Here is a 20433-nt window from a genome sequence, read left to right as displayed (position 1 = left end):
GATGAAAAATTATTTACGGTGGCATGCTGGGCTACGAGGAATGCTAGAAGTAAGTTTGTCCATCATCTGCCTGAATCCCCACAACCTGTTAGTGGACCAAATCTCTTGTGCCACCAGGTCTTTCTAAAGCAGAACTTTAACTGTCAGTAACGGGTTTATAATAGCAGTTATAGTTATTCTACACAACTAGGAGAACCTGCATAAGCCAGAGTTTAAAGGAATAGTTGGTATCTTTTGAAGAGGGGCTGTGTGTGGTGCTTATCGCAAGTCAGTGTACTGCATACAGTGGATGGTGGCCTCCAGTTTGGAGTAGCAAAACCACTTCAAAAGATCCAAAATATTCTTTTAAGCTCATGACAGAGACTGCTGCTAATAAAATATGATTGCCAGGGTAAATAACTTTCCAAGCAAAATTGCAACCTGACCCTATCCAGCGGCGTATCACACAGCCACAACAGGTTCCATATGGCCGCGTTACCTGCGTATCATAGGACTGAACTGGGAGCCGTCAGGCCAACTGGCAGCGTATCATAACACCGCGAAAGGTTCCATCCAGCCATGTTACAAACTGAACCCATTTGACTTTTGGCATTGATATCTTTTGCCAAATTCACTGACATAGCAGCAATATTTGACAACTTCAGAATGAAATCGGACTGTATCATTTGATACCAGCCAGCCACCTTTGTATTGGATAGATGAGGTCGCAATACGTCACCCACCAAGGGAGCGTTTGTTGTTCTGGTATGGCACAGTGCATACAGTCTAAACCTGGAGAATGTGCGCCTACTACAATTGTGCCCATTTCTATGTGTTCTTTACAGATTCATCTCACAAAATTATGCTAAATTCATACCTGCAGGTGAGGTCAGAAGAAAAAACGACAGAATTGCAAAACATCCAGAGGACTGAGAGAGCGCTTATCAAACTGACTGCAGACTGGTGATACAGGAGTGGAAACATCAGCCTGGAGCTGTGTGAAATCCATATCTAACATTACTGAGGGAAATGTCACACATGTTTCAGGCAATTCATCTGGTGAGTAGAGACTAACTCGCCATCTTTTATTCAGAGCCCAATTTTTCAGTCAAAGGACTCACACATTCCAATAAGGAAACCATTCAATCAATAAAGGATGCTGATGGGAGGCATTATGTGTAGCAACCGCTTGTGGGTTGTGGGTGTGCTTTGTTGTACTCTCTCTCTCTCTCCCCCTCAAATTGTCTTCCTCTGTAGGAGTGAAGCACCCCAAAGAGATTAAGCTTCATGAGAGGAAAAAGAGGGAACTAGAGTGGCAGAGGCTGTGAGAAACACGCCGCACATCTAACAGTACTGCTTTGGGACTTTTTCCTCCTTTTTTCCTCTCCAATTGTTTCAATTGTCTCAAGCTGTGTGAACTATCTCTAGCTATGATTTTGGGGAAAAAAAGGGCTTTGATTAGTCAGAAGTGTACTTTGTGCTGTGCACTATATTAATCTATTCACTGGGATCCCAAGGAGACAGCAGTGCAAGTCAAAACATGGTGTTATTCAGAATGTTTGTCTGATGTGACATTTTTATGTCATATAGGAGAGACTGGTTCTGAAAAAGGAAAAGAAAAGAATAAAAACAATAGTAATTCACATGTGCACAAAAGAGGAATGTGAAAGGTATTTGCCGATTAGAGCCCATTGTGAAGACACAAGTTTTAGGCGGGTGGTGAAGCTGTGGTTGATTAAAATGACAGCTGGCATCAGCAGAGAGGAGAACAGATTTAAAGTTTGACAGTAGCGATATAATTGGCTGATAAAGATCGTGGTGAAGTTTGATTAACTACGAGAGCAAACACCCATGATCAGCTGATTGGAGGGAGCAGTGGGAGAGAGAGACTGCGAGAGAATTGTGAATGAATGAAGCAGAAGATCTTCCTGACTGAACTTACTCTGAGCTCCATCATGATAATGTTAGAAATGAGGATAGTGATGCTTGATTTATGCCTGACACACCTTAAATGTATCCACACAGCCAAAGTGACATCACACTATCAACACAGACCTTAGCTGGAGTCCCGTGCAGCTTGGCTGTCAGGAACAGGATGAGGTGACTGATGGGATGCAGACTGTTGGTGACCAAACTGTGGTACAGGTTTTCATGTGATTACTGATACCCATCAGTAATATAAACGTCAGACTACAAGTAACCCTTTGAAACCTGAGCAAATTGGCTCAGTTAATTCTAAAACAAGGGCATCAAAAGAAGAAATGACCAAAAAAGTAGCAAGAAATTTGTTTTAAAAGTAAAATAAATAAATAAATAAATAAAATACCCTGAAAAGTAGTCAAATATTTTAAAAACAAACATTTTAAAAACAAGGTAATGACCTGGAAGAAGTGCTTTAAAATTCTAATTATTTTGTAACATAACATTTAACACGCGATATTGATAATTATTTTCTCCCTCACTTTTGAAATCAAATCGATTTGCTCAGAGTTCATAGGGTTAAATACATGTGAAAGGCAGCTGAGAGCAGCACAAGAAAACTGATGTTGCTCCATGTTTCCATGGAGAGACCTCCATCTGGATAGTTAAGAGACCTCCATCTGGATAGTATAGAAGTCTCACAGCAACTCAAACATAAACTGACTGATGCTGAAAATTACTGCACAGAGAACTCACCATCAGGTAGCCGGTTTAATGTGGCTGGACCTGTTTTTAGTGCCGATTTCTCGAGCTCTGCAAAGCAACAACACAAATGTGACGGGTTACAATAGCTCAGAATAAAAAGTGTTGGTGGTTGTATCTAATTGGATGCTTGTCTCTATGTGCCACACGATGCAGCAACTGTCTGTTTTTCAATATGTCATGCTCCTTTTCTGATTCGTACACCTCCAGAAAATGACAAATTTTGCACAAAAATAAGACCGAGTTTAAGGACACACTCTAAGCACTCTTAGACTTTCAGGAGTAAAACTACAATAATTTACCTGTAGTTCAATAGAGGAAATTTAATTTGATGAATAATGTTGGTATTTTACTTCATCTTACTACTTCTCTTCCCTTGTGGATAATCCTGCACAGTTTTAACAGGCTGCTGCATAAAGGATGCATGAATATCCTGTTTCCTGTTTTATTTGTCTCTGGATAATCAGGTTAGTGCTGCTGGAGTTCTTCAGTTGTGTTAAAGAACTGATAATGAGGAGTTGTCACCTCACGCGATCATGTAAACCAGTTAACCCTTTGAAACCTGTGCAAGTTGGTTTGATTTCTTTAAAAAATATAAAGAGAAGGCAATTTGCAATTTAATGAATGAATGAATTTAATTAAAACGTTCAAGATAGTTAATAAAAATATATATCACTGAGGTGCAAGAACAGGTGTTAATTGTTTTGTTTGTTTAATTTCACAATCGCTCTCATCTAAGCAAGTGGATAATCCTGCGCAACTGTTAACAGGTGTGGCTGCTGCTGTATAAGGGATACATAAATATTCTGTGTACACAGAGCAGTCGCCCCTATTATCATCTGTGGATAAGCACCTCAGTTGTGTTAAGGAAATGATCATGAGGAGTTGCTTTAAACAGGTTAGTAAGATTTCTGATTTAAAAGCAATATAGTCAAGTGGTTGCATTAACAAGTGCATGTAAATTATATATTCAGCAGTATTTAGTGTGTTCAGTTAATTTGCATTAATCAAGCTGTTTTGCTTCCATGCATGATGGATTATTTGCTGTTGAGCCATTTTCTCCAGCAGTGCAGTTTTAATGAATATTAAGCTTTTGTCATTAATAACCCTGAGGGGAAATCCCCTCTCACTGTCTGTTGCAGAAAACATCATAAACTCACAAAAATATAAATTAAAAAATACCATTGAAAGTTATGCCTGCCCTCTTTGAATTGTGACATGCTGTTAAAGTTGTTAGGATGTGTTGTGTATAGCTTTTAAACACTGAGTGGTGTTTTGGATGAAGTGAGCACAACTTGGTTTTCTAATTTATTAGATTGGTCCAGTTAAATCATCATCCTCTCTATTTTTGCACACTAATGTTTTCGTTCATCAATTCATATTAGTTCTATTTACATTACAAAGCACTTTTGCAGAGCTCGCACAGATACGTAGATAAAAATCTGGAGCTATAAACACTAGTGAACACCCACCTGCTTACTGTCGTCTTTCATCTGGAAGACCATTGCAAGTGTCTGTATCTGTACATGGTCTATGAGAATCAAACCCCAAACTGTGGGTAGTGTTAGTATTGATTTTGATCCATGCAAGACTGTCTAGCACACACAAGTGTGACAGAGCTGCATCATGTATTGATCATATATTTTCAGCAGGTTATCACCGATCGGGTTATTAGATGTGGCAGCCAGCTGGAATCCTGTCAATGCTCCCTTCGGCATTATTCAGCATAAGGTAACACAGCAATAGATCGAATCATTTCAGTTAGATTAAGATTGTCAACTGAAAATGTCAAACTCCCTAAAATGTTAACATAATTCATACAGATGAAGCAGCTGACTGTAGTAATGTAAAAGCAGGTCCATGAAAATGTCTTCTCTAGCAAGTTCTGAGAGGCAGGGTGATTTTTTGTGGGCAAGGTTCAGGTTCAGGTTACTTTATTTGTAGCCGTAGGTAGATTTGTTTTGCAGTCAAGTGAGGTTACAGCGTCCATTTCAGAACGTAGGCCAGAGAACAAAACAAACAGGGAACAAAACTAAAGGTTATTTAAAACCTCCTGGGACATAAGAGCCCACCCCCACCCTCCAACTCATCCCCTGAAAAATTAAGCAAACATGTCATAAACAAAGGTAAAACATTAAAACATTAAAACATTAAAATGTTCAAGGTTCTATCAATGAAAACAGAAATAGGCATAAAAGAGTGTGATATACCTTTGATTCAAATTAAATCAGATCTCAAAAACCAGGATAAAATCTAGGTTTAACATTCGATGCATTATTGGCAAAAAAAAAACACCTTTATGTGGGATATCTTTTATGTTATCTCCTACATACAAGATGTCATCTCCTATGCATGACATAACTACATACGGGATATTATCTCCTAGACAGGAGACATTACCTATTATATACAGGATGTTACGTCCTATGTACCAGACATCTCCTACATACAGGATATTATCTCCTACATACCAGATATTATCTCCAACATACAAGATATTATCTCCCATATGTGAGAAATTATCTCTAACATTTGGGATATTATTTCCCAAATGTTAGAGATATTTGGGAAGCCTCCATAAGGCATATTATCTTATATATACGAGAAATTATTTCTTCCATAAGGCATACTATCTCCTACATATGAGACATTATCTCCTACATATGTGATGTTATCTCCTAGGTATGAAATATTATCTCCTACATACAGGATGGGATATCTACCACACAGGACACACCATCCGCTACATCTCCTACATACAAGATGGTAGAGCATTTTATCTCCTACTTACAGGATGTCATATTTCCTACAAAGGAGTTAACATCTTAGGTCTGGTCAACATTGCCTGCACAAAAAAGATGGAGAAAGGGAAAAAAAATACCTTGCCTCTCAGGGCTTCCATTTTTACCTCAGTTTTTAAAGATGACATATTTTTGTAAGTTGCTTAGCTAATATTAATGACAACTAGCATTATCTACACCAGTAAGCCAGTGAAACTGTATACTGTGGGCTATCTTTTATTTTCATAAGTGTCACGTTTGTCACAGCTAATGAAATAAGATGGGAATGCTGTTTACCACATCAGTAATAACCTGGCTAATACCAGGATACCTGGCATGGCATACATTGGTCATACGGTTGACAAACAGTTATTTTTTCAGTCAGTAAATGTGCTTTTTCTTTGTGTCAGTGTCTCTGGGTTTTTGTTATGAATTCTGAATAATAACCGTGCCAAGAAAAGATCTGCGGTCTTAACACAATGCCTTTTAGGGCTAAAAGCGTTGTGCCTTGTGTTTTTGTGCTGCATAACAGAGATGAGCACTGGATGTGCAAGTTGAGTATCATCAATTATAGAAACTCAGAGTGTTTCTGTATTTCAGGGAATACAATACAAAGATATTTTTCATTCAACAGCAAAGCCAGTGGAATAAAATGACATTCCCATATATTTCTTTCAAGCTTTATTTATATTAAGTACATTCAATTACAAAAGTCTTTTTTTAAGTGCATGGCAGATTAAACAAAAGAAATGAGAAGAAAGAGAACATAAGCAAAAACAGACAGAACGAAGAGAGAAACATAAAAGTTACCTCAGATTACGTCAGAAATGTGATGTCACATTCATCAACACTGCTGCTCTCAATCAACACTCACACACTTATTGATTTAATATTGATTTCACTGAAATTCCACAGCAGGCCCACATGAGAAGCTGTTCATGAAGGCAGCAAATTTAAACCTCACATTCTGATTTAATATTATTGCTCATCATGTGCATGGTTGAATGGTGCTGCATATGTAGATGTGTGTAAAGCTGTGTAAAATAGGTAAATATTTATAGTGATGGCCTAAAATTGATTAATTGATATAATATATGCATTTTAAGCCTCTATGAATTGCTGTGTCTGTTACAGCAGGTATTATAATCTATATTGGTGATATCATTGATAATTCCTCTAGAAAATACTCTCATGAAAATTTCATGTTTGTGGTCCTCCCTGTGTTGTAATGAGATCTGAGCTCTTGATGGTCGTGCTTGTGTTTTCTCCTTATTTATCTGTGTTTATTTTAATCTGTTAAATCAGAGCTCTAACACGCACTCCCAAAAAGCAACTGAGAGACACTTTGCATACTAAAGCAGCAAAAGACAAAAATAAATATGAAATCTCCTTTTTACAAGAACAGAGAAAAGATGTGAAGCTGTATTTGAGGCTGTCTTCAGTAGTGTAATTCAAGTAATTCACTGACTGCCAAAACATTGCAAGCCAAAGCAGATTGCTAAGCACCCACAGGGCTTGTTTGTATCTAATGATCTAACAATCTGAAGCTTGTCAGTGACTCCAAGCCACACAAAAAAAACACAAACACTTTTACTGATTTGTAGCCAAGTGTTTTAGTATTTTCCATCTCATAAAAGCTCTTGAGCTGTTTCAACCTACGTTTCAGATAATAGCTGTCCAAAGGTCCACCGCAGAATCAGAATCAAAATGTCCTTTTGTTTTTGCAGAAAAGGTTTAGGGCAACTGCTGCTAGGAGATGCTGGGAGTTTGTGTTATTTTTCCAGTTCACAGAATACATGTTGCATATGTTATGTGTGTAAATTGTATTGATTCTTTTTCATTTCCATTGCACTCAGTATGCAAGACGTGCCAATTTAAGGGAGCCAGCACATAATATTAATTGCCCTGTGTATTTCTTTGGAAAAAGAAAATGGATTTTATGTTGATGGTCTGATATACAGGACCTATGTGCATTCAAGCACGTGGTGTGTGTGTATGTGTGTGTGTGTGTGTGTGTGAGAGAGAGAGAGAGAGAGAGAGAGACAGATCATGGCAAAATACGCTCCAGGTATTGTAGCAGGAACTACCACAAAAGTTTCTTTGAGTATTGTTTCAGGTGTTTGTACAGTATGTTTGTCTGTAGAAAGTTTTTATCACCACAATAGCATCCTAACTATGCCAGATGTAGTGACTAAACTTTAGAAATTTAGTGGGGAAAGGCCCCCCAACACACTTTACGCCGCTGGCCCACATTAGTTTGAAGTTGCAGATGCATCGCTGTTTGAAGATGGGCTTTAGGCTGTAAAATAAGGGATGTGGCTACTGTGATGTCACCTATTGGTTTGGGGTTTGCTGTTGGCATTTTGGTCTTTGCCATCTTGTTTTTCTAGAACCAAAAGTTATTGTTTTTGGAGAGGGTGCAGCTGTGGTGGAGTGAGAGGTGGATTTGACTCACAGACTGTCATGATGCCTCGCAGAGAGTCTGTCACTCAAGTGGCCCTGCCTTTAAATATATGCGTAACTTTGGTCCTTAATGAAATATAAACAGGTATGTTTTATAAAAACTCACCCCCGTACAGCCGCCACGAATGTTAAAATTAGCTATAGCGACTAAACCTGTTTATGTACCAGGCTGTAAACACGTTTGTTTCTGCTTTTAAGTGGGCCACTTTAATATGGGTGTCTATGGAATTTCATCTGTTTTGGAGCCAGCCTCAAGTGGCCTTTAAAGGAAGTACATTTTTTCGTACCCCCGCATTGGCTTCATTTTTAAGCCTCAGAGGTTGCCACTTGTGCAGGAATAATCCCATTACAAATAAAATTAAAGTTTAAATTCTATCTATTGTACATTGTATTGTAACCTTCATAGAATGACTCCTTTAAAACAGCAGTGAATTTCTTTCATTTTCTAAGCCACTCTGGGGCAGCAGAACAAGTCGTAAACACATCATTTACATATAGTCTCACAGTGTTATTGTGGCTGACATGCAAACTTTTCACACATCCAGTAGACATGTAGCAATTTATTTGGACTCATGTCTCTGGCTTAGTGACAGTCTCCACCAACTCCTTACGGAAATATCAGCCTCTTTGGCTTCGGCTGTGGCACAGGAGATAGAGTGGGTTGCCCACTAATTAGAAGGTCGGCATTTCATTCCCCTCTTGTCCGCATTTTCAAAGTATCCTTTGGCAAGATGCTGTACCTCAAATTGCTCTTGATGGCTGTGTGAGTGGGTGTGGATGTTAAAGCTGAATAGCAGGTGGAAGCTTGTACAGCAACCTCGGCCATCATTGTGTGAAAGTATGGGCAAATGTGACATGCGGTGTTAAAGCGCTTTGGGTCGTCAGAAGACTATAAAGATGCTATACAAGTGCAGGTCCATTTACAACTATTTAGCTGCTAGATGCCTCATGCCTCACTGAGGCTTCCCCACCAAATTTTAACTTTTTATTTTCAACTCGAGAGGGCAAAAAAGGAGGCGGAACTGCTTCAATTACAAAGATTACCATGTGCTCAAATGAAGTATTTTTTAACAACTTCGTATCATTTGAGTATCATGCCTTGTTTTTAGCAACCCCCCATTCTTGCTTAACCGTCTACAGACCACCCAGGTACTCATCATCTTTTATCAATGAATTTTCCGAACTTTTATCAATTATCTATAGTAAATACAATAGAATTTTAATAACTGGTGATTTTAACTTGCACATGGACAATTCCTCAGACACAGTGTCCAGAGAATTTTTAAACCTTTTACACTGCCTAGATTTTAGACAGCATGTCACACAGCCAACTCACAGCAGGGGCGCACTGACCTGGTCATAACTTATGGCCTGTCCATTGGTGGGCCATCTGTTGTGGATCTGGCTGTGTCTGACCACTTTTGTGTGTTTTTTACAGTCACCAGTTTTAATCAACGGGAGGCCCCGGTGAGATCAGTGAGGAAACGCTACCTAACTTCTGAAGTGGCTGCAAAGTTTATCCGGATTTTACAGAGCACTCCAGCAGATATTTTACCAGCACCATGTGATTTCATTGTTGACAGTTTTAATAATAAATTAAAGACAACACTTGGACACAGTGGCCCCACTTCAATTGAAGACTGTTAAAACAAACCTACAATCTTCTGGAGAAATATGAACATCAAAAAGCTGAAGAGAAACTGCAGGAGTGCTGAGAGGAGATGGCGAAAGTCAGAAGTTAACAGTTCACTACGAAATATTCCGTGAACACCCCTCAAAACCTACAATAACACTGTCAAACAGGCAAGAATTTCACTTTCAAAAATTAATCAATCTACCATAAAAACCAACCCAAAATTCCTCTTCTCCACAATCGACCTTTAACAAATGCAAATTTTAATAGACCTCCAAGATACCAAGTGATGCCCTTTGTAGAGGATTTTGCAGACCACTTCAGAAGTAAAATCAATGACATCAGATCGAGTCTTTTACCGCATCAGATTTTAAGTGTCTCCACTCACCCGGATCATTGATTTTACCGGAGGAAACACTGGAGAGTTTTTCCTGGTAGATGCGAGACACTTGGTCGAAGTTTTCCCAAGTAAAGCCCACAACCTGCCTCTCTAGACCCAATTCTACCCATTTTTTAAAACGTTTCATGCATTCTTTGAGGAACAATTGATATATATGGTGGAATTGCTCTCTTCAGACGGGTGTCTTCCCCACCTCCTTTAAAAACGGGCGGTGGTGAAACCCCTTCTGAAGAAGAGCAATTTAGATCCCAACATTTTTAATAATTATCGACCTGTATCGAACTTTACCATTCTTAAGTAAAATCTTGGAAAAACTTGTGTTTAACCAAGTAAAATGACTTTTAACCACAAATAACATTTTAGAGAGGTGTCAGTCTGGTTTTAGGATGAATCACAGTACCGAGACGGCCCTTTGTAAAGATTTTAAATGACATCAGGCTCAACTTAGATAACCATAAAATCACTGTCTTGGTACTACTGGATCTAACCGCCATCAGATACAGTAGACCATCACATTTTATTAAATAGACTGAGGAACCTGGTCGGCCTCTCTGGTACTGTTCTGAACTGGTTTCACCCTACCTCACAGATCGACACTTCTTGTAAGTATGGATACATGTTCCTCAGGAATCCATGAGATAAAGTGTGGGGTTCCCAAGGGTCAATTTAGGCCCAACTCTTTTTAATCTGTACATGCTTCCCTTGGGGACGCCATCAGGAGTCACGGCATCAGCTTGGCCATAGTTATGCTATTACACTCAACTGTACATCGCTGTGTCTCCTGATGACACAGGGCCTATTGATGCCCTTTAACTGCATTTCAGACATAAATTCATGGATGGCAGCAAATTTCCTACAGCTCAACCAGGACAAAACAGAGGTTTTAGTCCATCGGTCCTGAAGGCCAGAAAGAGAGACTTTACCAAAGTTACAGGCTTTTAGAACATCACAATCTGTAACAAATCTGGGTGTGATTTTTGACTATGAGCTTACTTTTATCCCAAACATCAAAAACACAACAAAATTGGTTTTATCATCTAAAGAACATAGCCAGAGTCCGCCTGCTTTCTCTCTCAGGCCAGCACGGAGGTACTGATGCATGCTTTTATCTCTTGTCGTCTAGATTATTGTAATGCCCTGCTCTCTGGTCTTCCCAAAAGAGCATTTCCAATTTACAACTATTGTAGAGAACTCCGCCGCACGAGTGCTGATGAGGACCAGAGGGAGGAGCATATTACACCGGTTTTAAAATCGCCTCATTGGCTCCCCGTGCAAGCTTTCAGGATTGATTTTAAGGTTCTTTACTTGTTTTTAAGTGTCTCAAAGGTCTTGGGCCTTCTTTACCTAACTGAGCTGCTTTTACCTTATCAACCTCAAGGACCCTGAGGTCCTCCGCACTGGCCTTTTTAACCATACCACAAGTTAGCTCTAAAAGAAATGGGGAGGCGGCTTTCAGTTACTATGGCCCCTGCCTGTAGAACAGCTTCCCTGAGAACCTCAGGATCACAGACAGTGTTGAGGTTTTTAAAAAGAGGCTCAAGACCCATCTTTTCAATCAGTCTTTTAACTAACTAACTAACTATTTATTTATTTATTCTCCTTTTTTATTTTATCTTATCCCACTGTTTTAGTCTCCCATTTATTTATCTATCTAATTATTAGCGGTTATAACCTTTAATCTATTTTACTGTGCACTTGTATTCTTTGTCTTATTTTACTGTTTCAGTCCCTTACTGCTTTTAGGTTTTATGTTCTTTACCTTATTTTATTGTGTTAGTTTTTAGCTCCAGTGTTTCCTCATCGGGGCCTACCGGACTGGGAGTGGTCTCTGGTCCACCATTGGGGGTGCTGTACCGTGGACTGTTTCGGCCCGGGTGGCTAGAGGGCTCAAGATCTCTTGGTGGCACCCTGTCCGCCTCGGTTGGGATGGTCTCTGTGGCGGCACTGGCGGTGCTGGACCGTGACCTCTCTCAGTGAGGTTGGCCTCAAAGGTAGCTTCCCCTCGCCAGGTCTCAGTGCCTAGCCATGTCCCTTTAGTAACAATTGGTGTGTGTTGGTGTATGTGTGCAGTGTGTGGGTGGTGGTAAGGGTGGATGTTCGTGCCTTTTAAGTAATATGTGTGGGAATATCTACATGATTGTGTGTGTGTTGTTGCGTACGCATAGGTGGGGGTGGAGGTCAGGCTGTCTGTATTTTTCTTTGATTTTCATTAATGTTTTTCATTTCTGTTATTGTTTTTAATCTCTGTGAGGCACTTTGTGTTACTCTTTGTATGAAAAGTGCCATACAAATAAAGATTTGATTGATTGATTTGATTAATATCAACAGTTTGTCATTAATTGTGTGTGCTGTTTGGGCTGGGCTTAGGCATTATGTAATATTTCATACCTTCATACTTTCCTAAAATTTCACTGGGGTATTTGGTATATGATGATATACAGATCCCCAGTAGTGAGTCCTAAAACCCATAAATAAATATAAATAAAAAAAATTTTAGTACCTCCAGTTTCTTCAGCTTAAAGTCAATGCCTTTTTTTTTTAAATAGGTTTTTAATTAGAAGCCTAAGGTCAGTGGTAAACAGAAGCTTAAAAGACTTTCATGTTTTGATCTACAACATAAAATATGTCAGTAAATACCCCACTTGAAAATTTTGAAGCTTTTATGTGTCTTAAAAAAGACAGTTGCTAACAAGTGGTTAATGATACTACAGAGCGTCATCAAGCAGAGCACAACTTTAAAACTTCATAGTATAGTTTTGTTTTAGCCTAGCAATAGTTTTTTTCTTCCTGTGATTGCATATAGGCCTCAAAAATCCTAAAAACTGTGAACCAATTTGTGAAGATTATCTTGCTGAACAAAACTTGTAAGTATCATAACGTTTTTGTTTTTTTTTTTTATCACAGAGCTTGTTTTCTGCAATAATCCAAAATCCAACAGAAAAATACCATAGACTTTTTTTTTTACGAGAGGACCAGGCCAACATTAGCTTCAGGTCTGGCCTACAGAAAACCGTCATTCTTGCAGCACTATATAAGTGTGCTCCCTGAAGGTGAGTGCACTTCTTATTTTCAGTTTTCCTGACTAATGAATACACAATAGAAACCCACAAAATGTTAAGAAACCTAATATTCTCACATCTATTTTTCTTATAAAACAAAGAAATACAACTGTAAACCTTTTGAATTCAACTTTCTCTCCGTCACAGAAGACTTATTAGGCTTACTGGCCTGGTTAAGTCATTAACTAACACACTGTATTCAAACTCAACAGAAACAAAATTAAATTCACCCAAACTGCCTTGGTTACTCAGCTAGTTATCTAGTTAGTGAGTCCTCTGTTCCAACAATCACTAGCTCCGGTTTGGTTGAAATAAATCCCAAATTCACCAAGTTATTGATGTAAAAAAAACATGCAGTTATTCCTCACGGTCTCTCTCTGCCTGCTGGCCGCCAGCTGTATACAGTCCTGTTACTTCTCCCTCCACCACTAGGTGTCTCGGTGTCTTTCAGCTCAGCTTCTTGTTCCACCAGTAGAGACCTCAGACTGAGCTCTGGTGGTGCATGCTGTGCACTATATACAATGAGTTTAATAGAAAGAGGAGCACCTGTAATTATGATGATATTGAAAAACATACCTTCTGGATTTCTAAATACCCTGGTGTATTGTAAAACCATGACACTGCCCAAGCCTAGTTTAGGCACTGCTTTTTATTGAAAACAGCTGCTTACTGCATCTGGAAATGACATTACAGTAGAGAGAGTGAACCAAGACAATGAAGTTGCACGTTGTAAAACCAAAACAAAAAATGCACTATAGAGGGATCTTTTGACCCACTGGTACTATTGATGCAGCTTTAAAACTCTTCACACAGAAATCTTCACTTTCTTCTGCTGGAATGCACTTAAATTGACTTTAGGCTTTATATGGTGGCTGAGAGGATAGATGTGCGCACAGAAAAAATAGATAAGATGAGGCAACAAGCACTAGGAATCAGATTTCAGGCATGATTCCCCCTGACTGTCAAACAAAACTCCTGCCTGCAAGCAAGTCTTTTATGTGAACACAAACAGACGAAATCCTCTGGACTTTTCTCTGCTGATGATTAAAAATGAAAAGCCCAGAAGGGAATCTCTTAGGTAATCATGCCAGGTTTGTTTTACTCTTTGTCTCAGGCAATTGAAGAGACTGTTTGGCATGCTCTGGAATGCATCAGTCCTTTGACCCCCATCACAGGCCCACAGAGGGAGGCGTGCTTTTATATATCACGTGCACCTGGAGACAAGAGGCACGTAATGAATGCAAATCCGCAGAGCAACTGATGAACTGCAGTTTCAACATGTGTTCTTCAGAGCCTTGACGTCTGTTTTTTGCAGAATCCCATTGTCTTTCGCCCCCCGCCCCCCCCTCTCTCTCTCTCTCTCTCTCTTACTCCCGCCCCTCTGCGCGCGCTGCACCTGTGCTGCCGCTGATCGTGCGTCACACGATGTCAACTGATTCATTAAATCTCCCTCTCACTGTCAGACTGGCTTCAGAGCGACTCGACCTTGCCAAGCGATTGCAGTCACTCTAGCTTCTCCTCTGCATGTTTTTGTCACACATCAGCACGCGCATAAACTTTTGGTGATTTTTCACGCGCAGGTTCCCAACTTGGATAATATCGCTGCTTCCTGTATAACTACACCGGCGCGATTTTCACAAAAACTTCCAAGAGAGACCATGCAGGTTTATGTGGCTGTGATCTTCGCGTATGGAGTGTCGGGTAAGTTCAGACACTTCACTTTTTTGATGGATTTAGGAAGTCGTAGAAGCTTCGATCTTTGGCTTTCACCATCTGAGCTATCCTCGGTGAAATGTGCTCAGATTGCACACAATTTCTAACCAGTTGGTTCCAAAGAAGTAGCGAGTTTTTGAAATCTGCACCGGTGTGTGAGAGAAAGAGCGGATGTTTACTTTAAGAATGAGTTTAGGATTGATTGATAAAGATTTTTTTTGTGTTGAAGTGGATGTCACTGTCAGCAGGACATCTCTGAATCACATTTCTGATGTATGTTCCTTTGTATTGGTTTTAAAACATCAGGGAGCTGCAGCAGTTTTGCCACCCACTATGCGATAACTGACTGGATATAGTTGAATTATATGGAAATGGAGAGGGTTGAATAGATATCAGTGGGAGGCACCTCACACGATGCAAAGATATGAGATATCATCAGTTATTGTTCCCGTGGATTTAAATGCAATTTTGTGTCTTTCCCCCGTTTTTAAGTTTGCTTGGTGGTGTGGTGGATCTCATATCAGTAGCAGATTTCTTGCCTCTCAGAAGCCTTTTTCAAAGCCACTGCATGAGCATTTAAATGCTGCATTCATCACTATTGTAGCAGTAAATGTGTGAGCTGTTATCAGTCACTGACCAGTAGCTCTGTGTGCATCCTGCATTGGTTGCAGGTCAGTATGAAGCCTGGGGGGCTACAGGTTTCCACACACTGAATCCAAACTGACAGCGTTATGCTTGCTGGTCGGGAGCCTTACCAAGAGCTTGTCAGTTCACACTATTGCCTTTAGTTCAGAGGAGCAGTTGTGTGTGCTTTTTGCCCTCATCAATCAAGCTTTGGCATTTTAACTGTTTTTTTTTAAAAATTATTTTATTTAAAAGAGACCATGAGCAGTAAAATATAAATGTTACCATTTGATGCACCGTACCAGATAATATCTTTTGAGCTAATTCGCATCTGCAGCAAATACACAGCACGTTGATGGTAATATAAAGTTATATAAGAAGAATAAAAACAAAGACACACAAAAGAAAAACAATGCACACAATAGCGCATTATATAAAGTGACACAACGTTGAAGACACATGATAGACAATAAAGCTACACAAAAAGCACATCACTCACAAAGCAGAATAAAAAGCTACACACAATAGCATGTTACAAGCAAATGCTTGTCTTTTTAAGGTGGTTTTGAACATCCTGATAGAGCTGCAGCTCCTCACACTGTCTGGTAGTGTTCCACTGATTTATAGCTTTTACAGAAAAAGCCTAAATGCAGTGTGACGAAGTGGTGTGTTACACTCTCGCACTGAAGATAATTTAGAGGATGTAATAGAACTTACTGAGTGAGTATAGACAAAGTCGCAGAGTGTAGTAATTGTAGTGTAGTGAGTGTAATAATATTATATTATATGAAAATAATATAAAATTCCTAAAGCTCAGTAAATTGTATTTCTCTAGTATCCTACAGGGGCTTTTTCTCCAAAGTAACACTAAAATGTGCACAACTCCATAGAAAGATCTACTATTTGAAAACAAAGGATATGGTTTCAAATCTTGCACAAAGATGAATCATGGTTTACCAATGTTTTTTTTTTGGAACATTAGAGCCTGATCAGATCTTAGGTGATAAGGGCATGCTTCAGTTTGACTGCAGACCACTGCAGCTTTGTGCATTCTTCTTATGCACAAATGATAGTGCTGCAAGGTCAAGGCAGGAATCTGTTTTACGACTGCTTGCATTAGCTAGAACCATGCAACCAAAATCTGTGTAGAAAAAGTTTTTAAAAATCACCTTGCTTTGTGCTGCTGCCATGTAAAAACTGAATGTGAAGGAGTTTCTTTTAAGTTGTCACAGTCAAGGCCACTCCTCAGAGTAATGCCCTGAAGATCTCTTGGACTCTTTACACTCAGTACCCCATCATTTAGTCTCTCTGGCTAACCATCACCTTTTTGATCTATTCCGGGGGGGGGGTCAACAGCGTGGCTGCATGTCCTTTAAAACTATTATATCATCTTAAAGTCAAGGTTCTCATTTTTTTTCCAGATACCAGTGATATTTGTAATGGGTCCATACAGTTGCCCGCTAATCATACTCATATGTTCTGGTCCTGTTCAAATTCACCTGATGTGTGGTGTCTCCACCGCCTGCAGCACTGACCTGCCCTTTGATAAAGTGCCCTCTTCTGGCCTTTACAACTCTATTACCGAGATCTTTCATGTGAAAGCACTCTTTCCCCTTCACACAATAGCCACCGAAAGGAAATCCTACATCCTGTCAAACATATTTGTTTTTCTTCTTCATTTTTTTACTAATTCCTAATGATTACTTCTTTCTTTTTTTCCTGTAATTAGCAGGTAGGATTTGGAAAGGGTTGGTATGGGTTTATAGACTTCGAGATAAGTGTACAAGTCAGAAGATTTGGCATGTTCTTAATGTTTGTATGCCAATTGGAGACCGGTGCACTCTGACATCTTAAGTATGTCATTGTTAATTGTCCATAATACTGGTGTAAAATCAATAAGAAGAGAAAAAGAAAAAATAATATCATAAATTCAGATTGGATGGGTCACCACAAGAATTGCCGGCGTTTACGCTGCAGGAAACAGCATTTTAAAAGGAGAGAAACACTTTTGGACACTTTGATGCAACACCTGTATGCTCAAAATGCCCTTATTTCTGCCCCTTTTACACACTTCAGTCATGCAATGAGTCTGAATCATTAAGCTGAGGCATTACTTTAGCCATCATTAGTTTATTTTTTTGGGCGTAAAGCGGTAAGCACAGTGAGTATCATCAGTGTCTACCTTACTGTTCATTTTGAACTGACATCACTGTGCTATTTGTAAAGCTAGTGCAATATTTTTTTTCTTTTGGTGTGTATATATATTGTTTATTGTATATATATTAGTTTGGTCTTAAATTTCATTAAAAATGGTATTAAAAAGGTCTTTAAAAAGTCTCTAAATTCAACTTACGGTCAAACATACAACCAGTTAGCCTACAAAAGGGTCCACTTTGGCCCACTTGATGCCTTTTCACATCTAATATTGACGCACTTGTGAATGCTAAGAGGTGCCAAGTTTCAGCAGGTTAAACTGTGAAATGTTGCCTCAGAGGCTTTTTACTCTGACCACAATACAGTTCTCTGAAAAACAATCAATATTACTGTGGTCATAGTTTAAGATGCTGAACATTCTGCAAAATATTTTCAACCAGCAGCTCGAGTACAAAAGAATCTGGATCAGACTTCTATCTTAAACAATGTGATCGAATCCTATCCTAAATTTTTAATTTGTAAACTGTTTGTTAGGCAGGGGATAACTTAACCTGCTTCCTCAGTAGCTTCTGCTTTAGTTAAGTGTGGTGAAGCCAGGATTACTACACAGGAGTGGAGATGTACTGAAAAATGTACATGTAATGACAGTGAGTAGCAGACTGTCTGACTGTGGAAAAACTGAGACATTAATGTTGAAATTGCACTTATTTTTCTTTAAGGGATAGTTAACTTATACATGAAAATTCAGTCATCATCTACTCACCCTCATGCCAATGGAAAGTTGAGTGAAGTTTTATTGTCCACAAAACACTGCCGGAGTTTCACGGGGAAAAGGTGTCGCACTCATCTCCCAAATAGTCGAAGTAAATGGTGACCAGGATTCAAATGTTTAAAAAAAAATGGTGTCCCACACTTGGAGCTACAGGTTACAACAAGGCTAAAAACATGACTCCAGTGACATTTTTCAAAACAATTTGGCATGTTGGGGCTTCAGGACACTTGGATTACAAGCAGTATTGAGACATTTTGTGGTTTTATTATGTATTTTTTTTAAACTCTTGAATTCTGGTCACCATTTGCTTCACTTATTTAGGAGATGAGTGCAATACCTTTTTGCCTTGAACCTCCAGCAGTGTTTTGTGGACTAAAAAACTTCACCTGACTTTCCATCAGCATGAGGGCGAGTAGGTAATGACTGAATGTTCATTTTTATGTTAACTATCCCTTTAAGACATCTGACTGTTTTTCATCTTTGATGTAAATGGATGAATGTTTTCAGAATATATCTGTACTTCTTTACACTGAAAGAAAGGGAACATTTCTGAGGTGCTATTTATAAGTTATTATGTAATGTTTTACTGGTACAGCCCACTTGAGATCATATCGGGCTGTATGCGGTCCATGAACTAAAATGAGTTTGACACCTCTGCTCTAGTCAGTCCTTATCAGCTCCTGTTTGGTTGACTCAGTGTACTGAAGCAGTCAGTGAGAGAGGGCAAACCTTAGCTGTCCAGCCCAACAAATCATTCTTTACACTGATTTTGTGTGCTTCCTCCCATAATTTTAGACAATAGACAATCTAACCTTACAGTGACAGACTGAGTTTTTTTATCAGACAGATTCTTATTTCATATTCTATTAACGTTAGATAACCGGTGGCATAAAAATGTTAAATATTTATGGCTGATCCTCAATGTGATGAAGGCCAAGAAAGTTTTTCCATGAGGACAATGACATGTAGCAGAAGAGTTGTTTGTCCTTTATGCTTTAATTTTTTTTTTTTTTTTTTTCTATGAATACAGATAATGTGTACATGTTTCCTCTTATACAGGTGGACAATATAAATGCCTGTAAGCAGTTAGCTGTCCTTCAGCTGTGGTCTTTGCAGTGTGTTTAAGTGCAATATTTTACCAAAGACCTAAAGCATTCAATAAGATTTCTATAACGGCATAGACCCAACAGTACAAGACCTGAAACATGAAGCCAATGGCCTAACAGCACCCGATAGTCAGGTGTCAGCTTGGTGTGTCAGGCGGTTTATTTTAAATATATATTGGACTTTTCCTGTCTGGACATAATACGTCTGTCTGCAGCCCATTTTAATTCCCAAGTTGTCAAATACAGATGCTTTGTGACACCCCTCAGCATCTTATAGTGATGCACAGGGCACCCCTTAGTGTTTCTAAACCTGTGTTGCTGAAAAAATAAAGCCAACACGGAAGTGTTCGAAACTGCAGTTCCTCCGGAGGCCCGCACCAAAGTAAGTTGCCTGTGGGACCCGTCCTCCTCCCCGTTTTTCCAGTAAGCACAGTCACAGTTTTTATATTATGTGGATACCGGCAGCATTATCACCTGACGCTATCCCGTGGGCATTGCATGTGGACGCGCCTGGGGCCATCAGCCATCCGCGAGCATATAACAATGCTAATGGTTCTATAGGCAAGCATTCATCATCTGAGTCCATCCAGCTGCATTCTGGTTGGACGTGGAAGGTGGCTTTTGGCGTCAAGTTCATACGCTGACAGCACTGACATAGCAGCGCTATTTGACGAGTTTTGGGTGAGAGCAGGCTGATATCCCACGCTGAGGGGCACAACAATGCGTCAGTATTTGACAACCTCGGAACAAGATCGGGTTGACCTTACATAAAATTTAAATAATATTGAACTGCAAATAGCATATAAATCTCTACAGTACATGTGTAACATTGTCATAGTAACACTGACACGGTGTAACTGATGAAAAAAAACGTGTAACGTGTATGTACGTGTAATCTGTACTGGACTTACGAGAACATTTTTCATTTGTGTGTAAAACTAGAACTGTGAAACGCTGCACAGTGATGCAAGACTAATATGTCTCATCTAATAGCTTCATGTTCTCTTGTGTCTCCCTAAAAGGGATATTTCACTGATTTATAACCGGCTTTGTATCAAAACAATGTGA

At 39.3% G+C, this 20433-nt stretch overlaps 1 protein-coding gene across 2 annotated transcripts in view; it reads left to right on the top strand.

The window, feature by feature from the left end:
- Positions 1 to 14496: 14496 nt before the first annotated feature.
- Positions 14497 to 20433, top strand: part of rxfp1 (relaxin family peptide receptor 1) — a 72239-nt gene continuing 66302 nt past the window's right edge. Inside the window, exon 1 of one of the 2 annotated variants that reach the window (XM_088080827.1) lies at positions 14497 to 14697. In XM_088080827.1, the coding sequence (XP_087936953.1) occupies positions 14655 to 14697 (43 nt within the window). In that variant the 5' untranslated portion in view covers positions 14497 to 14654. The remainder of the gene's footprint in view (positions 14698 to 20433) is intronic. The other variant, XM_042492897.2, reaches the window with a different exon arrangement.

The sequence above is a fragment of the Plectropomus leopardus genome, chromosome 8 (genome assembly GCF_026936395.1).
Source record: "Plectropomus leopardus strain MGB_pleo_1.0 chromosome 8, ASM2693639v1, whole genome shotgun sequence".
Taxonomy (NCBI): Eukaryota; Metazoa; Chordata; class Actinopteri; order Perciformes; family Serranidae; genus Plectropomus; species Plectropomus leopardus.
This window is presented reverse-complemented; position numbering and strand designations above follow the sequence as displayed.